The following is a 22,291-nucleotide window of genomic DNA, read 5'->3' on the forward strand; positions in this document are numbered from 1 at the left end:
AATATCAGGAGATGCATAATATCTGTTATATCATTATTTGTGACACTTAAATTGATCATGAGATGATAAACTGAACCCGCTTTTGTGCAGTTACACCTTTCTCATTGTGACCAGAAAGTACCCTGTGCAATGTTACTTAAATACCAACAGATGCCTGGTTCTCTGTTGGCAATTAAACCTAGTGGGTATAAATAATAATGGATAATCATTATCTACATCAGTACAGGTTGAAAAATTAGATTATCATGCTATCACTTCTACATTGATTAGCTGGTATTTTTCTGTAAAGTATAGCATTCACTTGGTCACTTGGGATCTCTCTATGTTGCCCAGGCTGGCCTCCAACTCCTAGGCTCGAGTGGTCCTCCCATCTCAATCTCCATAGTAGCTGAGACTACAGGTGCATGCCACTGCATCTGACAATATCAGAATTTTATTAATGCTTTAAAGCAACTTCTGTTTTACTGGGAGCACTAGGAATAGAAGGAACAAGAGCAAAGATGCCGCAAGGATGCAACCAACCAAATGAAGAAGGTGAAAGATTTTAGAGGAAAACTTCTATGGTCTCTTTAATAAGTGAATGTCATGGAAAATGACAATGTTCAAGACTAAGAGAAACTTATAAACATAACAATCAGAAGTAAAGTGAAATCTTGGATTGGATCGAGTTGGAAAACCTTTGACGGACTTTTCTGGGGACAACTAGAGAAATCTGAACAAGGATCAGGTAGCAGATTATATAAAATTCACTAGCCTGGAAAAATGTAGATCATAGTCTAAAACATTAGGTTACAAAACAGTATGCAAATACAACCTCAATTTGATAAAAATACATACATGTGCATAAATACAGGTAGAAAAAGATTTGGAATAATGAATAATTAGAGCAAACATTAGTAGGTTCTGGTAGAATCATGGTGCTTTTGTTACTGCATTTTTGCTAATCTCTATTGTTAAATTTTTCACGATGTTCTTATAGTTCTTTTGCAATAAAAACTTTTATTAAATTTAATTATACAAAGAAACAGAATTGACCACCGAGAATTGACCACTGTTAACACTTTGTTTTATTTGTTTTAAATCTATTATAAGTATATTGTGTATTAGACACACTATATACAACACAGACATTCATTCACCCCTCAAGTTTATGTTTGCTGTGCTATAACTAATGTTTTGATGAAATTGTAGCCTCTAACACATTTTTTCTAATCTATAATTAATCAACATTATAAATAGGTACAAGAAAACCACTGGTTATCTGGAGAGAAACAAAGGAAGTTCATCACTGCTTGAGTTTGAATGATTGAAAATTCAATTAGGGATGGCAGGCCCAATTTATGGGGACCTGGGAGTCAGTCCCTGAAGCCATGTCCTCAGTCACTAAACACTAGAGTACGACTTATGAGGATGGGTTCTGGAGTCACACTGTCTGGATTTGAAACCTAGCTCTATCACTTGCACCTTGGAAACTTTGACTAAATGACTGAATTACCTTCAGCCTCAGTGCCTTCTTCTCTAAAATGAGTTTAATAATAGTGTAGTTCCCAAGGGCTAGAGGAGATTACATCTGTACAGCACTTAGCACAGTATATAACTCATTGAGAATACTTGATAAATAGTACTAAAATATAAGATACATAAAGGCAAATATTTCTGTCCATTTTTTAAACTGCTGGAACCTCAGTTCCTATAACACTACCCATTACAGTAAATCTTCAAGAAATATTTGCCATGATCTGAGTTTCATTCTGTTGACTTTCTTTCACAATGTTAAAACAAACACTCAAAATTCCACTGCTATTATAACAGGCTTACCCTCAGCCTCATTGAGATTTTTCTGTGATACTTATCTAGTAGGTAAGAACAGAAAAATAGAGGACAGTTTTTTTCAGCAGTCTTCCTTTAAAAAGATTTCTTCATATGAATGCTGAACTCTAAAACATATGTATTTTACTAATTGTATGACTACTCTTTATTAATTTCTTTTCTACTTCTAACAAGCTACTTTTGGCATAGAATAAAACTATAAATTTGATTTACTTCTTTATTTAGCTGCTATGCTAAATGTACCTATTTCTTGAGTTTCTCAATTTTCTGCAGATAAAATAATTATCTTTTTTACTATTTATATGGATTTATTTCATTTTCTTACCTTATTACATTGGCTAGACCCTTTAAAACATTAAATATGAGGGACAATCATGAGTATCCCTGGCTTTTTCTTGACTTTAATGGAAATGACTTTAGTATTTAGCTGTTTTATAAATTGACGGTTAGGTTTCAGTAAATTTTCTTAATCATATTTAACTGGTTTCCTTCTGTTTCTCTTTAGTTGGAAGTTTTGAAATGACTGAATTTTGTCAATGACCTTTTTGGTACAGACTGCCATAACCATGATGTTTCTTCCTCCAGTTTGATAATATAATGAATTAGATTGAGATATGTCCTGCTGTTCATTCTCTGCATTCTAGAAAATATCTTACTTGTTCCTATAGTGTTATCCATTTTAGACAGTGACAGACTATTTGCTAATATCTTTCAAGTTTTTATATGTATATTCAAAAATAGCATTAGTTTTTTATATTTTATATTGTCTTTATCAGATCAAGGTACTATATTGAGTTATGTTAGTTTTGTATAAGCTACTTTACGTATTTTGAACTTAAGTTTCCTGTGTAACACCTAATTGTGGATGCTATGGAAGTTGCTAGATACACATTGCTTGAGCTTGTTGGAGAGTAATGGGCTGTGGGTAGAGACTGAGTCATCACAATATGAGGACGGATTGAAACCATGAGGACAAATAACATCTCCTAGGAGAAATAAGTACACTACAACAAGATCACTGTTCCTAGGTATGGTCCTTCACTCTTTTAAGTATCTGATGGGGATGAGATGCCCAGAAAAGAATCAAAACTGGGCCGGGCACGGTGGCCCATGCCTGTAATCCCAGCACTTCAGGAGGCCGAGGTGAGTGGATCACCTGAGGTCAGGAGTTGGAGACCAGCCTGGCCAACATGGCGAAACTGCATCTCCACTAAAATTAAAAAATTAGCCAGGAGTGGTGGCATGCACCTGTAATCCCAGCTACTCGGGAGGCTGAGGCAGGAAAATCTCTTGAAGCTGGGAGGCAGAGGTTACAGTCAGCCGAGATCACACCACTGCACTCCAGCCTGGGTAACAGAGTGAGACTCCGTCTCAAAAAAAAAAAAAAAAAAAAAAAAAAAGCCAAAAAACCAAAAACAAAAAAACTAAGCCATGTAGGGTCACAGCATCCAAGACAGTAGAGAGCTTTTAAAGAGAAGAAATGATCAACACTATTAAAAGAGAAGAGAGACTGTAAGATGATCCCTGATAAAATGCCCATTGGCTTTAGCAGTTGGATGTCAGTAACAGCAGTATCAGCAGAGTGGCGAGAGACAGAAGCCAGATCACAAGTGGGTAAGGAGCGCAAAGGAGGTTGAGGGAGTACGGATGACAACAACAGACTATTCTTTAAAAAAAAAAAAAAAAAAAAAAAAAAAAAAAATTAGACAATAGAGGAATTGATAATAGTAACATAAATTTGAGGGATAAAGAATATTTTTTCAGAAGAGAAAAATCTTGAATACAGCCATATGTTGACAGTCAAGTAATTGCAGAAAAGAAGATACTAAAGACTGAAGAAAAACAAGATACCTCATAAAACAAACACACACAGAATACTGGAGGGAATGGAGCCAAGGACATAAAATTGGCCTTAGAAGGAATAGGAAGACCTCGTTCACATAGATGGGATAAAAGAAATTAAAGATAAAAGGAAAAGTAGATAAAATGTAAGAGGCTGATTTATATCAAACCTGATATAAAACATCAGGGAGTATCAATCTGTATGTTATATGCTTGTTTCTAGGAATGTTTAGCCACACTGTAGGAATGGATTAAAAAAGGGTGGCATACCCATGGCAATTTGTTAGACTGGAGCAGAGGTGAAAACTGAGCTAGCACAGGCATGGGAGGAGACACAGAAGATGGAAGTGAAGGGGACTTGCCTGATCGACAGTTGGGTTCATACTGGGCAGGAAAGATAGAAGCCTCAAAGGTTTGACCAAATTAGGAGAAAAAACCTGACAGGAGAGCTGAATGTCTGAAATCAAAGATCAGTGCTATTACAAGTGAAACAGGACTACTGTGTGGAGTTTAAGATTTCTGAGAAGAAATACTTTTCCATAAGGAAAAGACATTGTATATAATTCTGGGATGGTGTGCTGATGTTCAGTAGGGTCAAGGAGGCTCAACAAGTTAGGGCTTGGTTTCAAATGAGTCAGCTCTAAGCCTTTTAGAATCTCCTAGAATTATGGTAAGAGGGAAATGACAGCAGTGAGAAGGGGTAAAATGTAGTATAATTGGATGTATGAGTTTTGTTGGAAGATGCATTTTTTATTAGTGAGTGGGGAGAGTTGTGTGTATCTAAGACTGCCAGTTTCTCCTCTTGGCTTCATGGAATGTGGGATTTACATGAGTATGTAGTATCTTACCCCTGTTGACAGCTGACAGAAAAGTTGCCTCCTTAAAGGAGAGGCAAGTTTCAGGTAAGGTAACAGATGAAATTCAGTTAAAACAATATTTTGATGGGAAAAGCATCTGGTCAAAAGATTGTGGACATAGCAAAAGTTACTGACAAGGACATGATGTTTCTGCAGGACCCAGTGGAAAAGTGTTGAGTGAAGGTAATAGCAGAAATATACAGAGAATGAGGAAAGGAATGGAAACAAGAGAAGTTTTAGATTAACATTGGTGAGTGGAGGAGTGGTGGGGGTGGATCTGCCTTGCATTCAGGAATGAAAATGTATCAGGTTAAGAGGCCTGTTTAGAGGTGGATGGCCCCAAATGTCTTAGCTCTGGCATAGTGAGGGTCCCAGAAAACATCCCACTTAAGTCCAAACAAATTGTAATGGCTGCCATGAAGTTCATGAAACTGCAAGAGATTTCTTTTCTCAGGACGGGCAGCTTCTCGCTTCACAAAGCAGTGCCAAGGCTCCTTGTTAGGCTGAAAGCTCCCAGGAGATTTCTGAAGCAGGAGTATAACTGGTATACATTGGATGAAGGGCTAGGATCCCCTCTTCAAGAATTCAGGATGCGAGGAAACATTTTCAAACACCTTAGCAAACTGTACATATTAAAGGGCCTAATCAGTTATCTGAAATTAGAATTTTATAATTCTGACCAAAAAGTTACATAGTAGTAGCTGTGTACCACATTAGAATTAGTTGCCAATGTCTTATATACAAGAGATTTTACTGAAATATCTAGAAAAAAAAATCTGGTTTATCCAGAAAAATCAGCAACATTAGGCCCACATTCGTACAGTGTGCTAGAATTAAGTCATGGCTTCCCCCTTTGGGTGGGGCATGTAAGCACCAGTTCGCAACATTATTTTTCCTGCCAGACCCTGGAACCTGGAGGCATTTGAGTTTGTAATTCCTGTCTTAGCCCTTGGCAAGATAAATAATTTAACCTGTTTTATTTACATTCAAGTATCATGGTAGAAAACAAGTTATTGATTACTGCTTCAAGAAAAAGGATTTGCATATTTGTGTATATGTTTTTAAAAAGTGGATTAACTTTATGCTAAACAATCACTTGGTCACAAAGATTAATATTAACCTATACTAAAGGTTATATTTGCTACCATCTTCATCCTACATAGTAAGCATAAATGTTGTTTCAAATATTGTTCCCAAATATTATTCAAATTCACCTAATTTTACATATAATTGCAGATTAGAAAACTAATTTCATCACAATCTCCCGTTTCACTCAGCTATCTGAGCAGCTCTCATGCATAAGGCCCTACGTTCCCACCTGTATTTTCTTTCCGTTGAAGTCCACCCATTCCAATTATTTAAGTGATTTCATTTGAATGATGCCAAAAATAATCCTCAGGTGACGTAAACAGCTCCAAATATAATAATAAAAAGGAAAATATGGGTGAGAAATTACAAGTCTGGAGAATCAATTAACATATACACTTCTAAACAATTGTTAGAAAATAAGTTTGACCTGGGCTTCCCAGGAAACAAAGAAAAGAGGGAAAATGTAAAGAAGTAGATGATTCACAGGCCCAAGAAAAACATCATTTAATCATTTATAGTCTCAGAAATCTTGCTTATTCTAAGATCTGGGTGAAATTTCACCAGTGAGGCAGGAGGACATTGTGTAATACAGTAAACAAAGTCCCCGGTGGCATCCTTAGGACACTGATGTTTTTGCAGCTGTTAATGAAAATCTTCAACCCAGGAAAACAACAAAACCTTGATGTATAATTCCGTAAAAATTTTTGAGGGGCCAAAACAATAAGGGTCAAGATCAAAGACACAGGGAAGGATAAATTAAAAACTATCAGAAGGAATAGTTTAACATCCAGTTTTTCAGGTAATCTGCCATAAATACTATTTCCTTCAGATGACTCCTTAAAAAGTTAGAATGGAAAAGCAGCATTTGAAGTTGTAATCTCTGGCAAGAACACATGGAGTGCTAAGATGTCATGATATGATGAATGCCACATACGGAACAACTAATAAACAACTAAGACACATGCATGAATGGAGAACCAGTGCATGGCTGTGGTAAGGAGAGTGGAGGATCCTAATCTTCCACAGCAAGCCTTTCTGGGTGTCCTCCAACACACAGCTGAATCACGGAGGCCCTGGACAATGTGTCTGGACAAATCTCACACTAAGCATTATCTTCTACATCCACAGAAAAAAATCTGTTGTAAAATATTGTCAGATTCAGGCCAACTGAATTCTGGAGGACGTCTGCAAAGACACTGCATTTCATCTTTGGACGTCCTTTCTTGGCAGGACCACTTGCCTCCCAAAGCCTGTCCTAGGATGTGGCAAAAAGGCTATACCGTTGGGGTAGAGAATTCAAGATACACATCTTTTGACCCCCCATCGCAGAAGATGGCATTTTCCATTTCTCTGGTACTCGAGCTAAGCTCCTGTGGCTCAGATTATTTATTACATTACTTTTGTAACCTTTCTCCCGAAGGAACATGTAAGCCATACACAGTTGGCATCAAATATTACCAGATGACATATTTGTTTTTAAAATGTAAAATTAGACAATACATCTCATCTAAATTCATGGAATTCTCCCCTCTAATAATAGAGTCATGTGATAGCTTAAAAACACATGCTTTATCATCATTCAGTAGCAGTTTATTCATTAGAACACTCTGTACTCCTCTAAAAATCCAACATATCTCCTCACATCTCATATTTGGTTATTTTCCTTCTCAAAAGGTCTTGTTAAAAATCTAAAGCATTTAACGACCAAACTATGCCCACAAGGGTACTTGGACAATGGCTTACATCTTAAATTACAGCAATCTCAATATATTGCTGCTGACCTGTCAATCTCAAATATATTCATAAGCTACACACACAAAAATGAAATGAACAAAGTGATTCAGATTAAACAGCTCTGACTACCCATTTTAAGAAAATCACTGGGTGTGCCTAGGATCCAATGCTAACAATTTGTTACGCACTGCAGTGTTACAGCTTTCTAAATGGTAAGTAACTGTTTAAAAATTCCAAGGCATTCTTAAAATGTTTCACTTAAACATTTCTGCAATAAAATCTTATTGAACTGTTGCTTTCATTAATTTTCTACAGACTGGAGAGCAAAAAAGTCGAGTTCGATTTTTTTTTTCTTTTAACTTTGCCTACTACTAGCAAATAAACTGTGCCTCTTTTTTTAAATAAACCCCTGGCCTTGAGTTTTGGCCCCTTAATAGTAGCCTACATGGTTGACTACCCTTGGTGTTAAATTTTCTTAAATTGTATTTCTGTCAGTGTATCATTTTTTTAAGCGATGGACCCTATAATAGCAAGCACTGGTCTGTCAGGAGTGCATTTTAACAGCACGACACAAGTATTTTTCACTACAGGAGACAAACAATGATATGTATTACATGCAGTAAACACTGCCTTTGGTACACAGGGTTCTCTTAGCATTTATCTGTCTAAAATCTCACTGTGTCCTGAATGGGGGGTTTCAGGGAGAGGGAGAGGAACCTTGTCTCATATTAATGTTGCCAGTAGCTATGGTATAGCATTAGAAAAAGTCCACAAGCATTGCTACATTTCTCCTGAAAGAAAACCTTGATTTAATTTTAAATGAACAAAAACAAGGAATATTAATTCATGCTTAAAAGGTCCCTTTCTTTCAGATAATTACCCCCTCTTTCTCTTACGAATTCTTTCCTAAGCTTTGGCATTTTCACCTTTTATTCACAAGTATCATTACCAAACAACTTTCAATTAAACATAAAAAGCTGCTAAGACAGGCCTGGCACGGTGGCTCACGCCTGTAATCCCAGCACTTTGGGAGGCCGAGGCGGGTGGATCACCTGAGGTCGGGAGTTCAAGACCAGCCTGACCAACAAGGAGAAACCCCGTCTCTACTAAAAATACAAAATTAGCCAGGCATGGTGGCGCATGCCTGTAATACCAGCTACTCGAGAGGCTGAAGCAGGAGAATCGCGTGAACCCAGAAGGCGGAGGTTGCAGTGAGCCGAGGTCGTGCCATTGCACTCCAGCCTGGGCAAAAAGAGCGAAATTCCGTCACAAAAACAAACAAACAAACAAACAAACAAACAAAAAGCTACTAAGACATAGTGCTCTCCAAATTTAAGGTGCAATACTCCAAGAAATGCTTAAAAAATTATTAGCATTTTCATGCATTTTCTACTTTTTCCTTTAAACATTGTTTTCATTTTTAAAATGTATAATGAAGTATTTACAATTTATAAATATATACAAATTGAAGGTGTGCACTTAAATTTCTTTAAGAATAAAGATATATATAATCAAATTGTTTAGAGAACACTGTGAAAAATAATATGAGTAAAAAAAGTTGGTATTCAATTTCCTTGCCACCTGAGAAAAAGATGCAAAATCAACACTATAAAGAAAACCTAAAACAACCTAAAATTTTATAATATAATTCTACTCTATGGAATATTAAATATAATGCTTTACAAGGCCATAGAACTTTTACAAGCTGAAATAGGGAGAGCATGGGCATATAAGATATTTTAGAAAAATCACCTCAGTTACAAAGGAAATAGAATTTTCAGTAATTCTCCCAAAGATCCAAATTCATCCTAATTTACATAAAGCACACTACAATCTTAATTTAACAATCCATTCCAAATTCCAATAATCTCTAGTGTTGAGAATTTTTTTCCATACAGTCTAAAGTGCATGTATTTAGACATTTCTCCACCCATCTCCTTTGTACATGAAAAGTTGGTAAACTATCTTATTATACTAGTAGCCTTTCATATTCTTCATTATTAATCACTCTTAAACCTCATCTAAATCTGTTTCTTTAATCTTCTCCTCATGTTTAATTTCTCCCTTAGCTTATCTTCGTAACTCAGTGCCATTCTCCCTTCATAACAACAGAAGCTGACATCAGAGGAGTATCAGGCAATGTGTACCGCTCTTTCCCTACTGTGTTCCACTGTCACCCCTCACTATTTTATGCATAGGACTCCTGTTTCTAGAGAAGAAAACTGAGACTCAGAGAGGTTGAGTAAGTTGCCTAGGAACGTGAAGCTGGAGTGTAGCAGAAGGGGGCCGATGTCAGATCTGGATACTTTGCCATGGTGCTACCTGACATGCCTCTAAGATCCAGGCATTAGATGTAACCTCACCCTGTTTGGAAGATTTTAGGGAAGTGACAAGAACTCATGTAACTTTTTATTTTTTTAATGAAGTGATATTCACAGAAGACTAAAACAACAGTAGATGAATGCATCCTAATAGGAATACATGAGTTATCTGCCACTGACGATCACTGAGGGAGGAGGGGCAATACCTAATGTAGTAGAATAATGAGAAACACATGGTGAGACATTTAAAATATACTGCACATACTACTATGAGTGCAGTATAAGCTTGTGGCTTTGCTTTTACTTATGACTTCACAGTAAAAAATTAGGTTGTAGTGCAGATGAAAGGCTCCATATAAATTAGGAAGGAAAAATTTAAGAATAATTAATTTAAAATCTTCAGAAAAATTATATCTTTTTTAGGTTGCTGCAGAAATCAAGAGCTAACCAAGAAGACAAAGCATGTAACATATTTAATCAAATAAGCACATGATCTCTATCATAAAGAGAGTGGTTTGTTTAATAACTATCACTGACAAGATTATTTCAAATTATTTAAACACCCAGCAAACTATCAGGTCAAGATCAAGCAACTTTTCTTTAAGATCAAACTCCAATTGATCTGCCTTGGAAGACAAGGATCACAAAGTGCTTAGGAATATAGGTTCCTCAACTCAATCTGGACAAGAAAAGCATCTGCCAGGAAGAACAGGGGGACTGTTAGAAATTGTAACAGAAAAAAGCCCCCAAGAGGCAGACCACAGTAGGAATTAAGCCTTGTAAAAAGCTCTTTGGCTACTATCTCTGTCTAGCTTTCTAGAAAGTATGTGTTGGATTTTTTGTGTATGAAGTATAAATGCCACCGTTTCTGAAAGCCCACCCATTCATCCTGTACCTCCTTGTAAGATTCAAAGAACATTTGCATAGCTTCTTAGCCAAGTACCCATGAAGACATCCCAGCCCATTTTATAAATATAAATATAAGCTCAAGAACTTTGATTTGTACCCAAAGTTTAAACTTAAACATTTTTAAGAGACACTTTGTACATACAAATCCCACTGTTATAAATAGAAATTAATACTAAACTTCTGGCTTTGAGGATTATGCTTAGCTCTTCTTGAAGTGAAACTAACATTAGTGAGCTAGGATTAAGGTTAGTGGGTTACGTTAGTGGTGAGAAATATAAGCATAAACAAACTTTCATGTAACATTTGTCTCATCAAGAATGTAATTCACTAAATTGTTTTAAATAATAATATGTCTTTAATGTATCTTCTTTAAGTGCTGGATTTAGAAACGTTTATCATAACTAGAGCAAATATGTTATTTTAAATGTTTTATAACTAGAAGATAATTAAATAGGGCTTGAGTTGACTTTTAAAAAGTGAAAAAAAGACAAGAAAATCACCCCTCAGACCTAGAATAGCTGACTTCAAGAGTAGAAAATTAATGGCCTTTGAAAAAATCCACATCTTTGCAATTTGTATTACCTAAGAATTAAAAAAAAAAATCAGTATCATTGTGATCAGGACAGTTTGATAACATCTTTGGCCAAGAAGTTACTCTCATAAATGCTGCGTTGGCAGTCCTAGCTCATCAATATAGGCATTTCCTTGTATTTCACATTGAAATACTATGATGTATAGATATTCCACACTTGTCGTATTAATAGATGAATGTAGATGCATCACTTTAAAATCAAACATGCGACTATATCATCCCCCTTAGATTGGCAACAGATTGTCAGGTGACCAAATCCAAAGGCCTATTTTCAAATTCATATTTCACAACTATCACTTAATCACACAGGGTCATCAATGGGCCCAAATAAAAAGACATCCAAAAAAACTTCCAGTAAATAATAAATGAAAAATAATCTCATTCAATTCAGCAGATGAGTTCTATAATCCCAAATGAAATTGATTTCACAACTGCCTCACTGAATTAGCTGGGTTTTTTTGTGTGTGTGTGTTTTTTTTTTTTTTGTTTTTTTTTTTTTGAGATGGAGTCTCGCTGTCACCCAGGCTGGAGTGCAGTGGCTGGATCTCAGCTCACTGCAAGCTCTGCCTCCTGGGTTTACGCCATTCTCCTGCCTCAGCCTCCCGAGTAGCTGGGACTACAGGCGCCCGCCAGGTCGCCCGGCTAGTTTTTTGTATTTTTTAGTAGAGACGGGGTTTCACCGTGTTAGCCAGGAAGGTCTCAATCTCCTGACCTCGTGATCCGCCCGTCTCGGCCTCCCAAAGTGCTGGGATTCCAGGCTTGAGCCACCGCGCCCGGCCTACTATGGTTTTCAAATGGAAGTATTATCACTTTTCTAGGGGGCATTTAGAAATGTATATGGGGCATTCTTGGTTGCAAGAGTGATAGGTGATACCATAGACCTACACAGTGGCTACCCCTCATTCTCGCCCCTCCTGCTCTCACACACCCCAGCTGCACTAGTATCTGTGATGTCCTTCAAATGTACGAGAAAAACTCCCACCTCAGGGCCTTTGTACTGGATGTTCCTGAACCCAGAATGTCCTTCCCATACATGACCATGGCTAGCTCCTTCACTTTCATCAGGTCATTACTCAAGCCACCAACTCAGTGAGGCTGTCTGCACCCCCTCCACACAAACCAAAATTCTACAAACCTCTTGTACTGCTTCATTTTCTCCTCATTGTGTTTATCATCTCCTCATGCCCTATACTTCTCTTGTTGATTATCTATTTCCCCTAAGTAGAATATAAATTCTACAAGGGGAGCAGGTATTTTTGTGTTTTATTTAGTGCTGTATGTCAAGGCATTTGACAGTGTCTAGAATATACAGAATAATCACATTTCTTGAATGAAAAAATGGGAATGGGGATGATTCAGTGTTTTGCAAGAGGTATCCATTGTACAAGGAATGATAAGCATTTTGCAAGGGGTGTCAATTATTGATAACTTACTGATATCTGTGATAAGAGATGGAACAATGCAAATAGCAGAAAGTTACAAGCTAAGTCTGTCTTGCTCTGCACCCAAAATATAACCCACAAAGCTCAAAGCTCAGCTTTTATAAGAGGACCACTGGCTTACCAAATAATTTTTACGAAGTCCAGATATAACTTCCCTTCTTCAGAAGTTTTTCTAATCTCTCCTGATCATACCTCTTGTCATTCTCTATATTGGTTCCATGGGACTTAATTGGAGTGAAACTCTTTATACATTCTACTTAGTTATTTGACAATAATAGTGACTATGTTTATCGGGTGTAGAAAATTTGAAAAATAACTTGCTCTTAAGTTCTTTCCAATTTTCCCAGACTGGATAGCTCATTCTTCACAAAAGAAAATATTTATAACTTTGTACTTTGTATATTATATAAAATTAATTAGAAATATAGTATTTCACATTCATTATTTATAAGAATGAAGTATTGGCACTGAAATATTTGTCAAGTGACTAAAGGTTTCATTGTAAAACTGTTAAAGAGATAGCAAAGAAAGCAATCATACACATAAACCCCAGGACTGCCTCTCAGCAAGGGTGCACTGTGAAAGAAGAGATTCTTCTAGCTCAGAACCTTTCTGATATTTTTCCTAATAAATAGTCACAGAAAATACTGGTTTATAAATTTGAAGGCAATGCAATTACTTATAATTTCTTTGTATCTCCCAAAGTGCAAATGCTCCTTAGTGGATATTCACATGCAATATTTATGGACTCTAAAATTACATTCACAGTATAAGTGAGCATCTCACCTGTAAAATGCAAATAACCTGCTCATTGAAACTAATACTTGCATGAAGTTATGACTGCTTTTTCCATTCACTTCCCTTACTCCTATCCACCCAGGTAAAGGAACAGGTACTAAACCACTCACATTATCATCTTTATACATAGATATTGGTAAGAATATATTTGTATTGAGCAGTTGACAAACAAAAAATAAGTGGTATGCTCCATGTTGTAAGGTATTTTAAAATGTAATAGTCTTGGTTCTTCTAGTTTTTGGTGAAATGTGAGCAGTATGTCAAAAAACATTATCCTAGAGATGGAAAATTTAAAAAAAATTAAAAATAATTACTAAAGAGATTTCAGAATCTTTTAAAAACAAAAAGAATAAACTAATTTCAAAAACAGGTAAATATGCATCTCTGTTAGAACTGCTAAAATAAAAACATGACATTGTTCTGAAAGTTTTAGAAACTAGGAGTAAACTAATGACGTCTAAAATTAGCTTTTCTCTCTTGTTGCTTGTTGGGATCCCACAGCATAAATGAGACGGGAATTAATTTTTTCTCTGTGGTATCTGGATTACTGGTAAACATTAGGATTAGCGCATTTTATGAAGTTCCATGCCTGCTTACTAGTCCTTGTCATATTTGATATTTATATTTACTAAAATTGATTTTCTCTTTTTATTAATAGGATGGGTTTAATGTGGACGATGCTTCGCTGCATTAGTAATAACAATTTTACTTAAATTATTGCTTTGGTGTGCTCTTCTGCAAATACTCTTTCCATTCCTAAGAGTCTTTTATTTTCCCAGTAGCCCAGTTGGAGAGTTTTTAATATTAAATTGAATCATAACAACACATGCTGATTAGAGTCTAACTTAATACATGCAGCTTAATGTTAATTTTCCAACTTCAAATCAGGGATCTGACTATTCCAAGATGATTATTCATCTCAAGTGTGATTTCATTTTAAACTTGTAAAGCCCACAACTAGAGATTTTTGCATCAGAAAACACTAATATGATAGCGCAAAGGAATTCGGCAAAAAGAGAATCATTACATAACTACAAAAATACTGTGGAGAAGAAAAAGGTTTATCAAGAAGATTTCATAATACAGCGCAGAAGCAAAAAATGGCACAAGCAAATGCACAGTTGGCTGATGTAGTTTGTGAAGATAGGAAACATGTTTGATTACTATAATAAGAGGATATGCTTAGGTCCTAATTCCTTTAGAGAAAAGTTACCCATTAATACTGATAATAAAGGGGGGAAATTGTTTTAAAGTTAGAAATGAAAATCTAAATGCCACATTTCTTGCTTCACAGTATAAACTTCTACTTCCAAATAAGCTTCTTTTAAGCACCTTGAAAAGGGAAATACATGGTTAATCATCAAAACAAGTACATTGTGATAGTAAAAACAGAACTAGAACAGGCAGTATCCAACTCCATCAGAGCTAAGAAAAACAGAATTAGATCATTAAAATCACAAGGAAATAAATTTAGGCATTCTGGAGTTTTACAAAAGTTATCTTACATCTTAGACTGATTAATATCCTATAAGAATAGATGAGTGCTATAGTTTGCAATACTAATGAATTAGCTGGTGTCAAGTGTTTGAATTTTACAAGTTTTAAAGCTTACCAAGCTATGGTGATTTGTTGGCTAAAGTCAATGATGACAAAAGGTAATGGCCATTCTAAGGTTACTTAGATTCCAATCTCTGTATGTGCAGCATATACATATATATATATAGATCCACATCTCTTCAGATGCTTAACAAGAGGAAGTGCCATGTATCAGCAGAAGTAATCATATACATAAGCCAATTTTTATAAGCCAATTAAACAAAAAATAAAAAAGAAAGAAAAAGGCCATTTATAGAGACATGGCGAATACAAATGCAGTTTTATAAAAATACCTAGCAAATGGAACAAAGTGTTGCTATGTTTATTTTTATTCCCTTTGTTTTCCAGATCTTGTCCAGCATTTATACTTCGTATATTGTATTTTTTATTGATAAAGTGAGAAACATTGGCTATGTTTTTCAGAAGATGGGATGAGGATGCAGTACATGACTTTGAATAATAGAAGACATTCTAATATGAATTGGAAAAATGTTTTCAAACCAAACACCAAAATAAGACTTCAATGGCTCACAGTGTAATGAAGGGAAATACAGTGGTCATTTAGGTTGCTGCAATTCTTTTTTTAGGCTCTTTCATTTTCATGTGAGGCAGAAAACGGAACTACATAATACATTTCTACAATTTATATATTCATCAAAACCATTTACAAAATTACCACTTTCAGCATATTTTAAAAATGAGATTCCTTAACAAATTATGTTTATGCAGTCAAAACACACCATTAAAATTTATTATTAGTCACTTAATGGAAGTTAATGGTGAGTTTATAAATGAAGCGCTGGCTTACTTTGATATAGTCTAAGAGTAACCAAAAATAGAAATTATTTCCCAGAATTCTATGTATTTATAAAGTGCAAAATAAGCAATTTTAGCAATTCTCGAATGTAGGTTTTTCCAGATGCATTTAATCCTAAATATACTTGTAGAAACAGAATATTTTTCTGCTAAGTCAGGTATGTCTAACTTATCCATCTTATGTGTAAAAACTATCCTGACTGAAATATTTCATACTTATTAAAAGATAAAAAACTGTAAAGATATAGAAACATTATCAAATATTTTTAATACTCTGGGGGGTGGTGAAATTTCCAGTGAAAATAGCTCAGGTCTACAAAACAAACTAAAACAAAAAGCCATATAACTAATTATATTAGTAAATACTCATTTACTGAAAATGAATGCATTATAGAATTAAGGATAGAAAGATATTGTAGATAAATTTACCAATGAGAAGAAATTCTGTATGTGCAGTAAATATTTTTAATAGAAGTTGTTTGGGGGCAGTTGTTGCTCAGGAAGTCTACTGTGGATCCACCTAATATTTTCCAGAGTGAGGGGCACTGTTCTGAAGTATTATAAAAAAAAAAATTATCACTCCTGATTTGTGTTGGTTCAGGAGTAGTATAAACACTAAACTGTTTAAAACAGAATTCTATAATGCTCTTCTACAATAAAGGGAAAAATGAACTTAAAATTGTAACTTTTTATAAAGCTGCAAATAAGTTAAGATAATTTATAAGCAATATAACAGTATTTTTTGTAACAGATATGGAGTTCAATATGCTTATATGTCAAAATATTTCATAATACTAAAATTAACTTAGACATTTAAATATGATAAAAATTATGACAATAATATAGTGTTTAAAAGCTCAAATGAAGCTTATAGAAATAAAACTTATTTGTAGAGTTCCATTTCATATAAAGGCTTATGCTTTCAGAATTTAGAACAGTAAAAAGTGATTTTTCAAATAATAAGAATACATTGCTTTCCTACAAAAATACTTCCAAACGATTAACATTAAAAAGATGACAATGAAAGAAAAAAGAATGCATATTGTTTCCAACATTAAAAAAGCATCTGTTATAAATTGCCAGATAAAACAATATTAACAACATATTCCTATTTGCCTTTACACTTATAATTATGTACCAATTTAAAGTTGACCTTACATAAAAATTTAGAAGCACCAGGTTTGATCAGTGTGAGATAAAGTTACAGCTAGATTTACGCTCTATGTGGCATTTTATTTTTATTTTCTCTTTTAGAGTTATTATATTATCATATTAAAGCATATAAAATTTGTAGTCAGCATAGCAAGCTTCAAATCATTTTAGTTAATTAGCAACTATGGTGAAGCATGAAGCATCACTCTTTCCCAGTAGTTTCATTTTAAACAAATCATCCTCACATATAAAAATAGCAAATTGCATTAAATTTTATATAAGACATTTTACAGCTTCTTATATAGGAAACGCTATAAGCAGCTTCCATGGCACATACCACAGCAAACAGCTTTGAATAAACTCTGGCAAGATATCATTCATAGAGATACAAGATACATACAGCCTACATCAACTTAATGCTTAAAGTATGTCACAAAAAGTTGCAGGTTCAAAGAAAGAACAACAAAAAATTGCCCAGAAGTTGAATTCTGGTTATACTCGCACATCCTTTATTGCCTTCAAGTTGAAAAAGAAAGTATTTTGGTATTTATCCTAGTTCTATTTAATGCTTGCTGCAAAACATTAAATAAAAGCATGTAGAATTCCTAATTCTAAAATGCTGATTATGCATTGGCTGGCTACTTTATTCCTACTTTTCAAACTGAAATAAGGCTGATAGATTGCAGTGATAATGGTCCCTTAAACATCATCACTAAAACTTTGCTATTTTTACACAGTCATTTTTAATCTACTTTCGACAGTATCAATTTTAAGCTCCAACTTAAAGTACAAAGACACTTCCATATCTAATTTGTCATAAGTTAATCTTTAAAAAATAAAAATAATTATAAATGCATTGGATAGATTTTTAACAGATACATTTCTTGTTCTGCCTGGCATATAAATATTGACTGGGTAGACTTCATAATTCCAGTCAGAAACATGTTAGAGGAAGTTTTAAAAAGTCAGTCCTTCTCTTTCTTTAGCTAATGAGTTTCCAAAGGAGGAAAGCAATCCCACAAATGGGCAAATTCTGCCTCATCAGATATGTACATTTTCTGTTCCACAGCTAAATGAATGATATGCCAGTCCAGTTCTGGAAAGTGAAAAAAATTCCACTGTTAAGATTTGATACTTAGTGTACAAACCGTGGAAGATTTTTCTTTCTTTTTCTCTTAAATATAGCTACTAGTGCCATAAAGGAGACATAAATGGAAAGACATCAAATTTTCCATAATAATAGTTTCTATAACCCTTAAGAAAATATCTTACAGTCTAAATTATTATATTTTCATAGTATTTAATATCTCAAATCATCATTCAGAGAACTTACAAATCACATCATCATTATCACTACTCCAAGTAACGCAAATAAAACACAGATCTTTAAGACTCTCTGCTCATAATTAGAAGTGTTTCTTTCTGTTTATGGAGGGAGAAGTGTATTAAGAAGCTAGATGTAATTGGCAAAAATATTTTACTTTTCACTGTATGTAAAAAATTATCTGGCCCAGGACAATACTTGTAACCAACAATTTATGTGGACAGGCAAATTACTATTTTATTACTTTCCTTATTCTTACTTATGTTCTTAATAATTTAGACATGAAATATAAATACGTAAGTTATTTATGTTCAGTTCGGTGCCTCAGAGAAATTACATAATATCCAAGGGTCAAAAATAAAACAACCTTTAAAATAGAATTAAAGTATGCTGAATTTGGAGGAAAATGAGAAAAATTACTTTTAAAGCTCAGGAAAATAACCACAGAATATTACTTGTTCACTGATTATATTACAGATTCCATGTAATTAAATAAATAATTAGATAGTAAAAATTTTAGGTGTACCTCCCTTTTTCCTTTAGCTAATTTCACCCATTGCCTGAAATCATGCCTCTCACACAGTAAGCATTTAATAAACATTTTTGAACAACTATTTATACATAATCAAAGAAATTAATTTGTAAATAAAATCTGCTTGACTGTATTTGTTGATTTAACATACAGAATCAGACTATTTTAATTTGCCAGTCAGAGACATATGCTGTTGAACATCTACACAATTTCACTGAGACACATGCTTTCCACATAAAACTAAATACCACATCTGCGGCATAATCGTAACACAGTGTTTTACACACACCAATTCTCCGTTTCACTTCTGCAATTTTAAGTGTTGATGAAGTTGCCAAATAAGTCACATTATATACAACAAACCTTCAGTTTAAATAAGGGATAACATTGCTGTTAACAACTTAGTTTGAAATGTTAACAACCCTTAGGCTGTTAACATAACAACTGGCCATTAATGTGGTAATGACCAATTTAAGAGGAAATTGTACTCTGAGAAATGAATATATTGGCAATCAGGACCAGAGTTTATATTTGAAATAATATTATATATGTTTAATAAGTTAACTAGCATTAAAAGTTTGAGCCTATCAGGAGGTAACTAAAAGTTATTCTACAAAAAGCCACATACACTCTTATAGAGATATAAAAATTTCTGATATGAAAACTATTTTTGATAAATGCATTTTAGCAAAACACTTGAGACTATCAAATACCAGTTTAAAATCATATATTTTTACTACCACAAGGAAAAATAAAACAAAACAAGTCTAAGATTACTGTCTCTGCTTGATACTATGCTGACAGCTACAAAGCATGTTATACTCACAATATAGGTATTTCCTTGGCAAATTTTTATTTTTGGTTTTCAAAAACCCGAGATATTTCAGTTGACATTCTTTCCAGTTTACTTAATTTTTGTCCTTTGGTTTATTAAAAAACCTTAACATTGCCTGGGCTATATAAATTCCTTATTTGAAATGGTAACAAATCCACTTGAGATACTGAAATTACAAACAAATGTAAAAGTCAAAAGGAGTCAAAAAGCTATGACTATTGGTTAGTACCGATGAAGCAAACTAAAAAGCAGTATTAAATCACTAAAAGCAAATACAAATGCTTTATGTGGAAATGAGGCTCTAATTCACAACGAGCAGAAGAGAAATTTTTATTTCAAAGAGAAGAGTTCAAAGACTGGAGAGTTCTAAAAGAATGAACATTATACATTAATTTTGATTAGTTGTGCCAACACAATGAGGGAAATCCTGGCTGGAGAGAGTGACTTCTCATTGTTGGCAACTTGCATGTGTTTTACGCACTTGGAACACAGAGAAGTAGTAACAAGTGGTCATAATAAGTCAGGAGGCTGTCAGATGAGGCCGTCCTAAGAGCGAGAAAGAGTAGAATCTGATAAACAGTCCTGCTTTCACCCTCTTGTAACTACCATTAATCAAATGATATATTTTTATATCTAAAGATTGGATCTGACTGAAAATAGCTGAATTACATACTAAGAAGGACCAGATTCCCTAGAAAACACCTCACCAAAAGACCAAGGTACTGGCCGGGCGCGGTGGCTCAAGCCTGTAATCCCAGCACTTTGGGAGGCCGAGACGGGCGGATCACGAGGTCAGGAGATCGAGACCATCCTGGCTAACCTGGTGAAACCCCGTCTCTACTAAAAAAAAAAAAAAAAAATACAAAAAAAAAAAAAAAAAGACCAAGGTACTAAAGGAGTTACCGTTGATTGATACATTTTGTCATAAGGGAAAAATTCCAAATAAATCGCTTAATGTCAAACCAGAAAAATGATAAATTGTATTAAATATGAAAACCCCAGTGATGCCATATATAATTTCTCTAATTTGATAGATCCTACTTTATTAATATAAGTAATTTTCAGCTGAAGTAAGTGGCAAAGTTGTCTGAAAAGCAAAATAATTTTTCCTCAGCAGAAGTTCTGTGTTGAGTACTTAATGCTAGAAAACAAAAACTTTAGTCGGCTTCATAGCTTCATAACCAAGAACACCTGCCTTGTCCTGAAAGCTTTCAGATGTTTACAGGTTGGAGAGTGGCTGTCATTTTCCCATAATGATGGAGGTCTTTACTTTGTTATTATCCATAAAACTACTGGCAAGTCTGAGGCAGTTCAATTGCTTAGTTGTATTTTTGAGATTACCGTTTAGAATGTCATGGGGTGGGGTGGGGGGAAGATGTATCTACACTTGGGGAAAGTTTTCAAAACTCTACAATAAATGCATTAATAAATATTAGTCAAGGATGTACACCTGACTTCCTCTGACAAACCTGAAACAGAAAAGAGAGCTGAATAACTTTAGAAGAATAAATTCAGGTCCAACTAAGAGGCATCAACTAAACTCTCACATAGTCCATTTTTTTTTCAAGTTGAACTTTTTAAAAATAAAGAGTTAAGATATTTTGCCAAATGGCTGATTAATGTCTTTGTGCTATGCTCAGCACCATTCCTCCTTAAGCTCCAAAAAAAAAAAAAAAAAAAGGCAAAAATAAATAAATCAACCTGAATGCTGATTTCTACCAAATACATCCTTGACATTAACTGGCAGTTTCAATATAGGCAGTGCCATAACCAATTGCCTGAGTGTGCAGGCAAGCCAAATTGAAATACTTTAAATATTGTGGTTTGTTGGCTGTTCCTTAAGCATTAATTTGAGTAACACACACAGGGCAACGCTTTGAAGGCTGACAGGTCAACTTCTTTTAGGAATATAAGCCGGCAGTAAGGAAATGAACAAGCAAACAAAAAATACACTTACAAAAGTACTTTAAAAGGCATCCAGTCACCACTGGTGTGCAAGGATAATTCCTACCTCAGATAGTCTCTGCGACAAAGGATAAGATTAGCTTTAGTGTACAGGGTGGAGCCCACCTCTCCCAAGCGACAGTCACAGCAGGCACACTTCAGGCAGTCTTCATGCCAGTATTTGTCCAGTGCCTTTAGAAGATACCGGTCCTTGATCTTTCGGTTGCAGCCAGCACAACCTTTCGGCTTGGTGTCTGGCTGGACTGAGAGCATTTGTATACCTGAAGGACGACAAAAGCAAAAAAGAGAGCTGAGACTACTAGACGAATAAAAAGATGTCAAAAGACCTCAAACAAGTTAAATATTTAATATTTTCTTATTCTAGGAGTGTTAGCTTTTCTTGTTTAGGGCTATACTGAAATCAAACTAAATTTTGGAAGCAAAAAGTCTCAAACTTTATCAAGTGCTTATTAAATCATTCATAAAGTTATGCATGCCAAGTGGTAATAATAAATTCATGTTGACCATGGTAAATTGACATTATAAATATGAAGTTCAATAACATTAAATAATTTTATGGTATCTTCATTCTCCCCATAGAGCAGTTCCTTTAGAAAGAAAATTTGAGTAAATGACGACCTGAAAGAAAGTTATTTAACAAATTAATCTATGCACAGT

The 22,291-nt window shown here is 34.6% G+C and overlaps 1 protein-coding gene across 3 annotated transcripts in view; it reads right to left on the reverse strand.

The window, feature by feature from the left end:
* The window catches only part of LMO3 (LIM domain only 3), a 62,068-nt gene that overhangs the window by 32,808 nt on the left and 6,969 nt on the right, over window positions 1–22,291 (reverse strand). For all 3 annotated transcript variants that reach the window (XM_010375736.1, XM_010375734.1, XM_010375735.2), the window contains one exon: window positions 21,681–21,894. In XM_010375736.1, the coding sequence (XP_010374038.1) occupies window positions 21,681–21,886 (206 nt within the window). In that variant the 5' untranslated portion in view covers window positions 21,887–21,894. The remainder of the gene's footprint in view (window positions 1–21,680; window positions 21,895–22,291) is intronic.

This window comes from Rhinopithecus roxellana, chromosome 10 (assembly GCF_007565055.1).
Source record: "Rhinopithecus roxellana isolate Shanxi Qingling chromosome 10, ASM756505v1, whole genome shotgun sequence".
Classification (NCBI taxonomy): Eukaryota; Metazoa; Chordata; class Mammalia; order Primates; family Cercopithecidae; genus Rhinopithecus; species Rhinopithecus roxellana.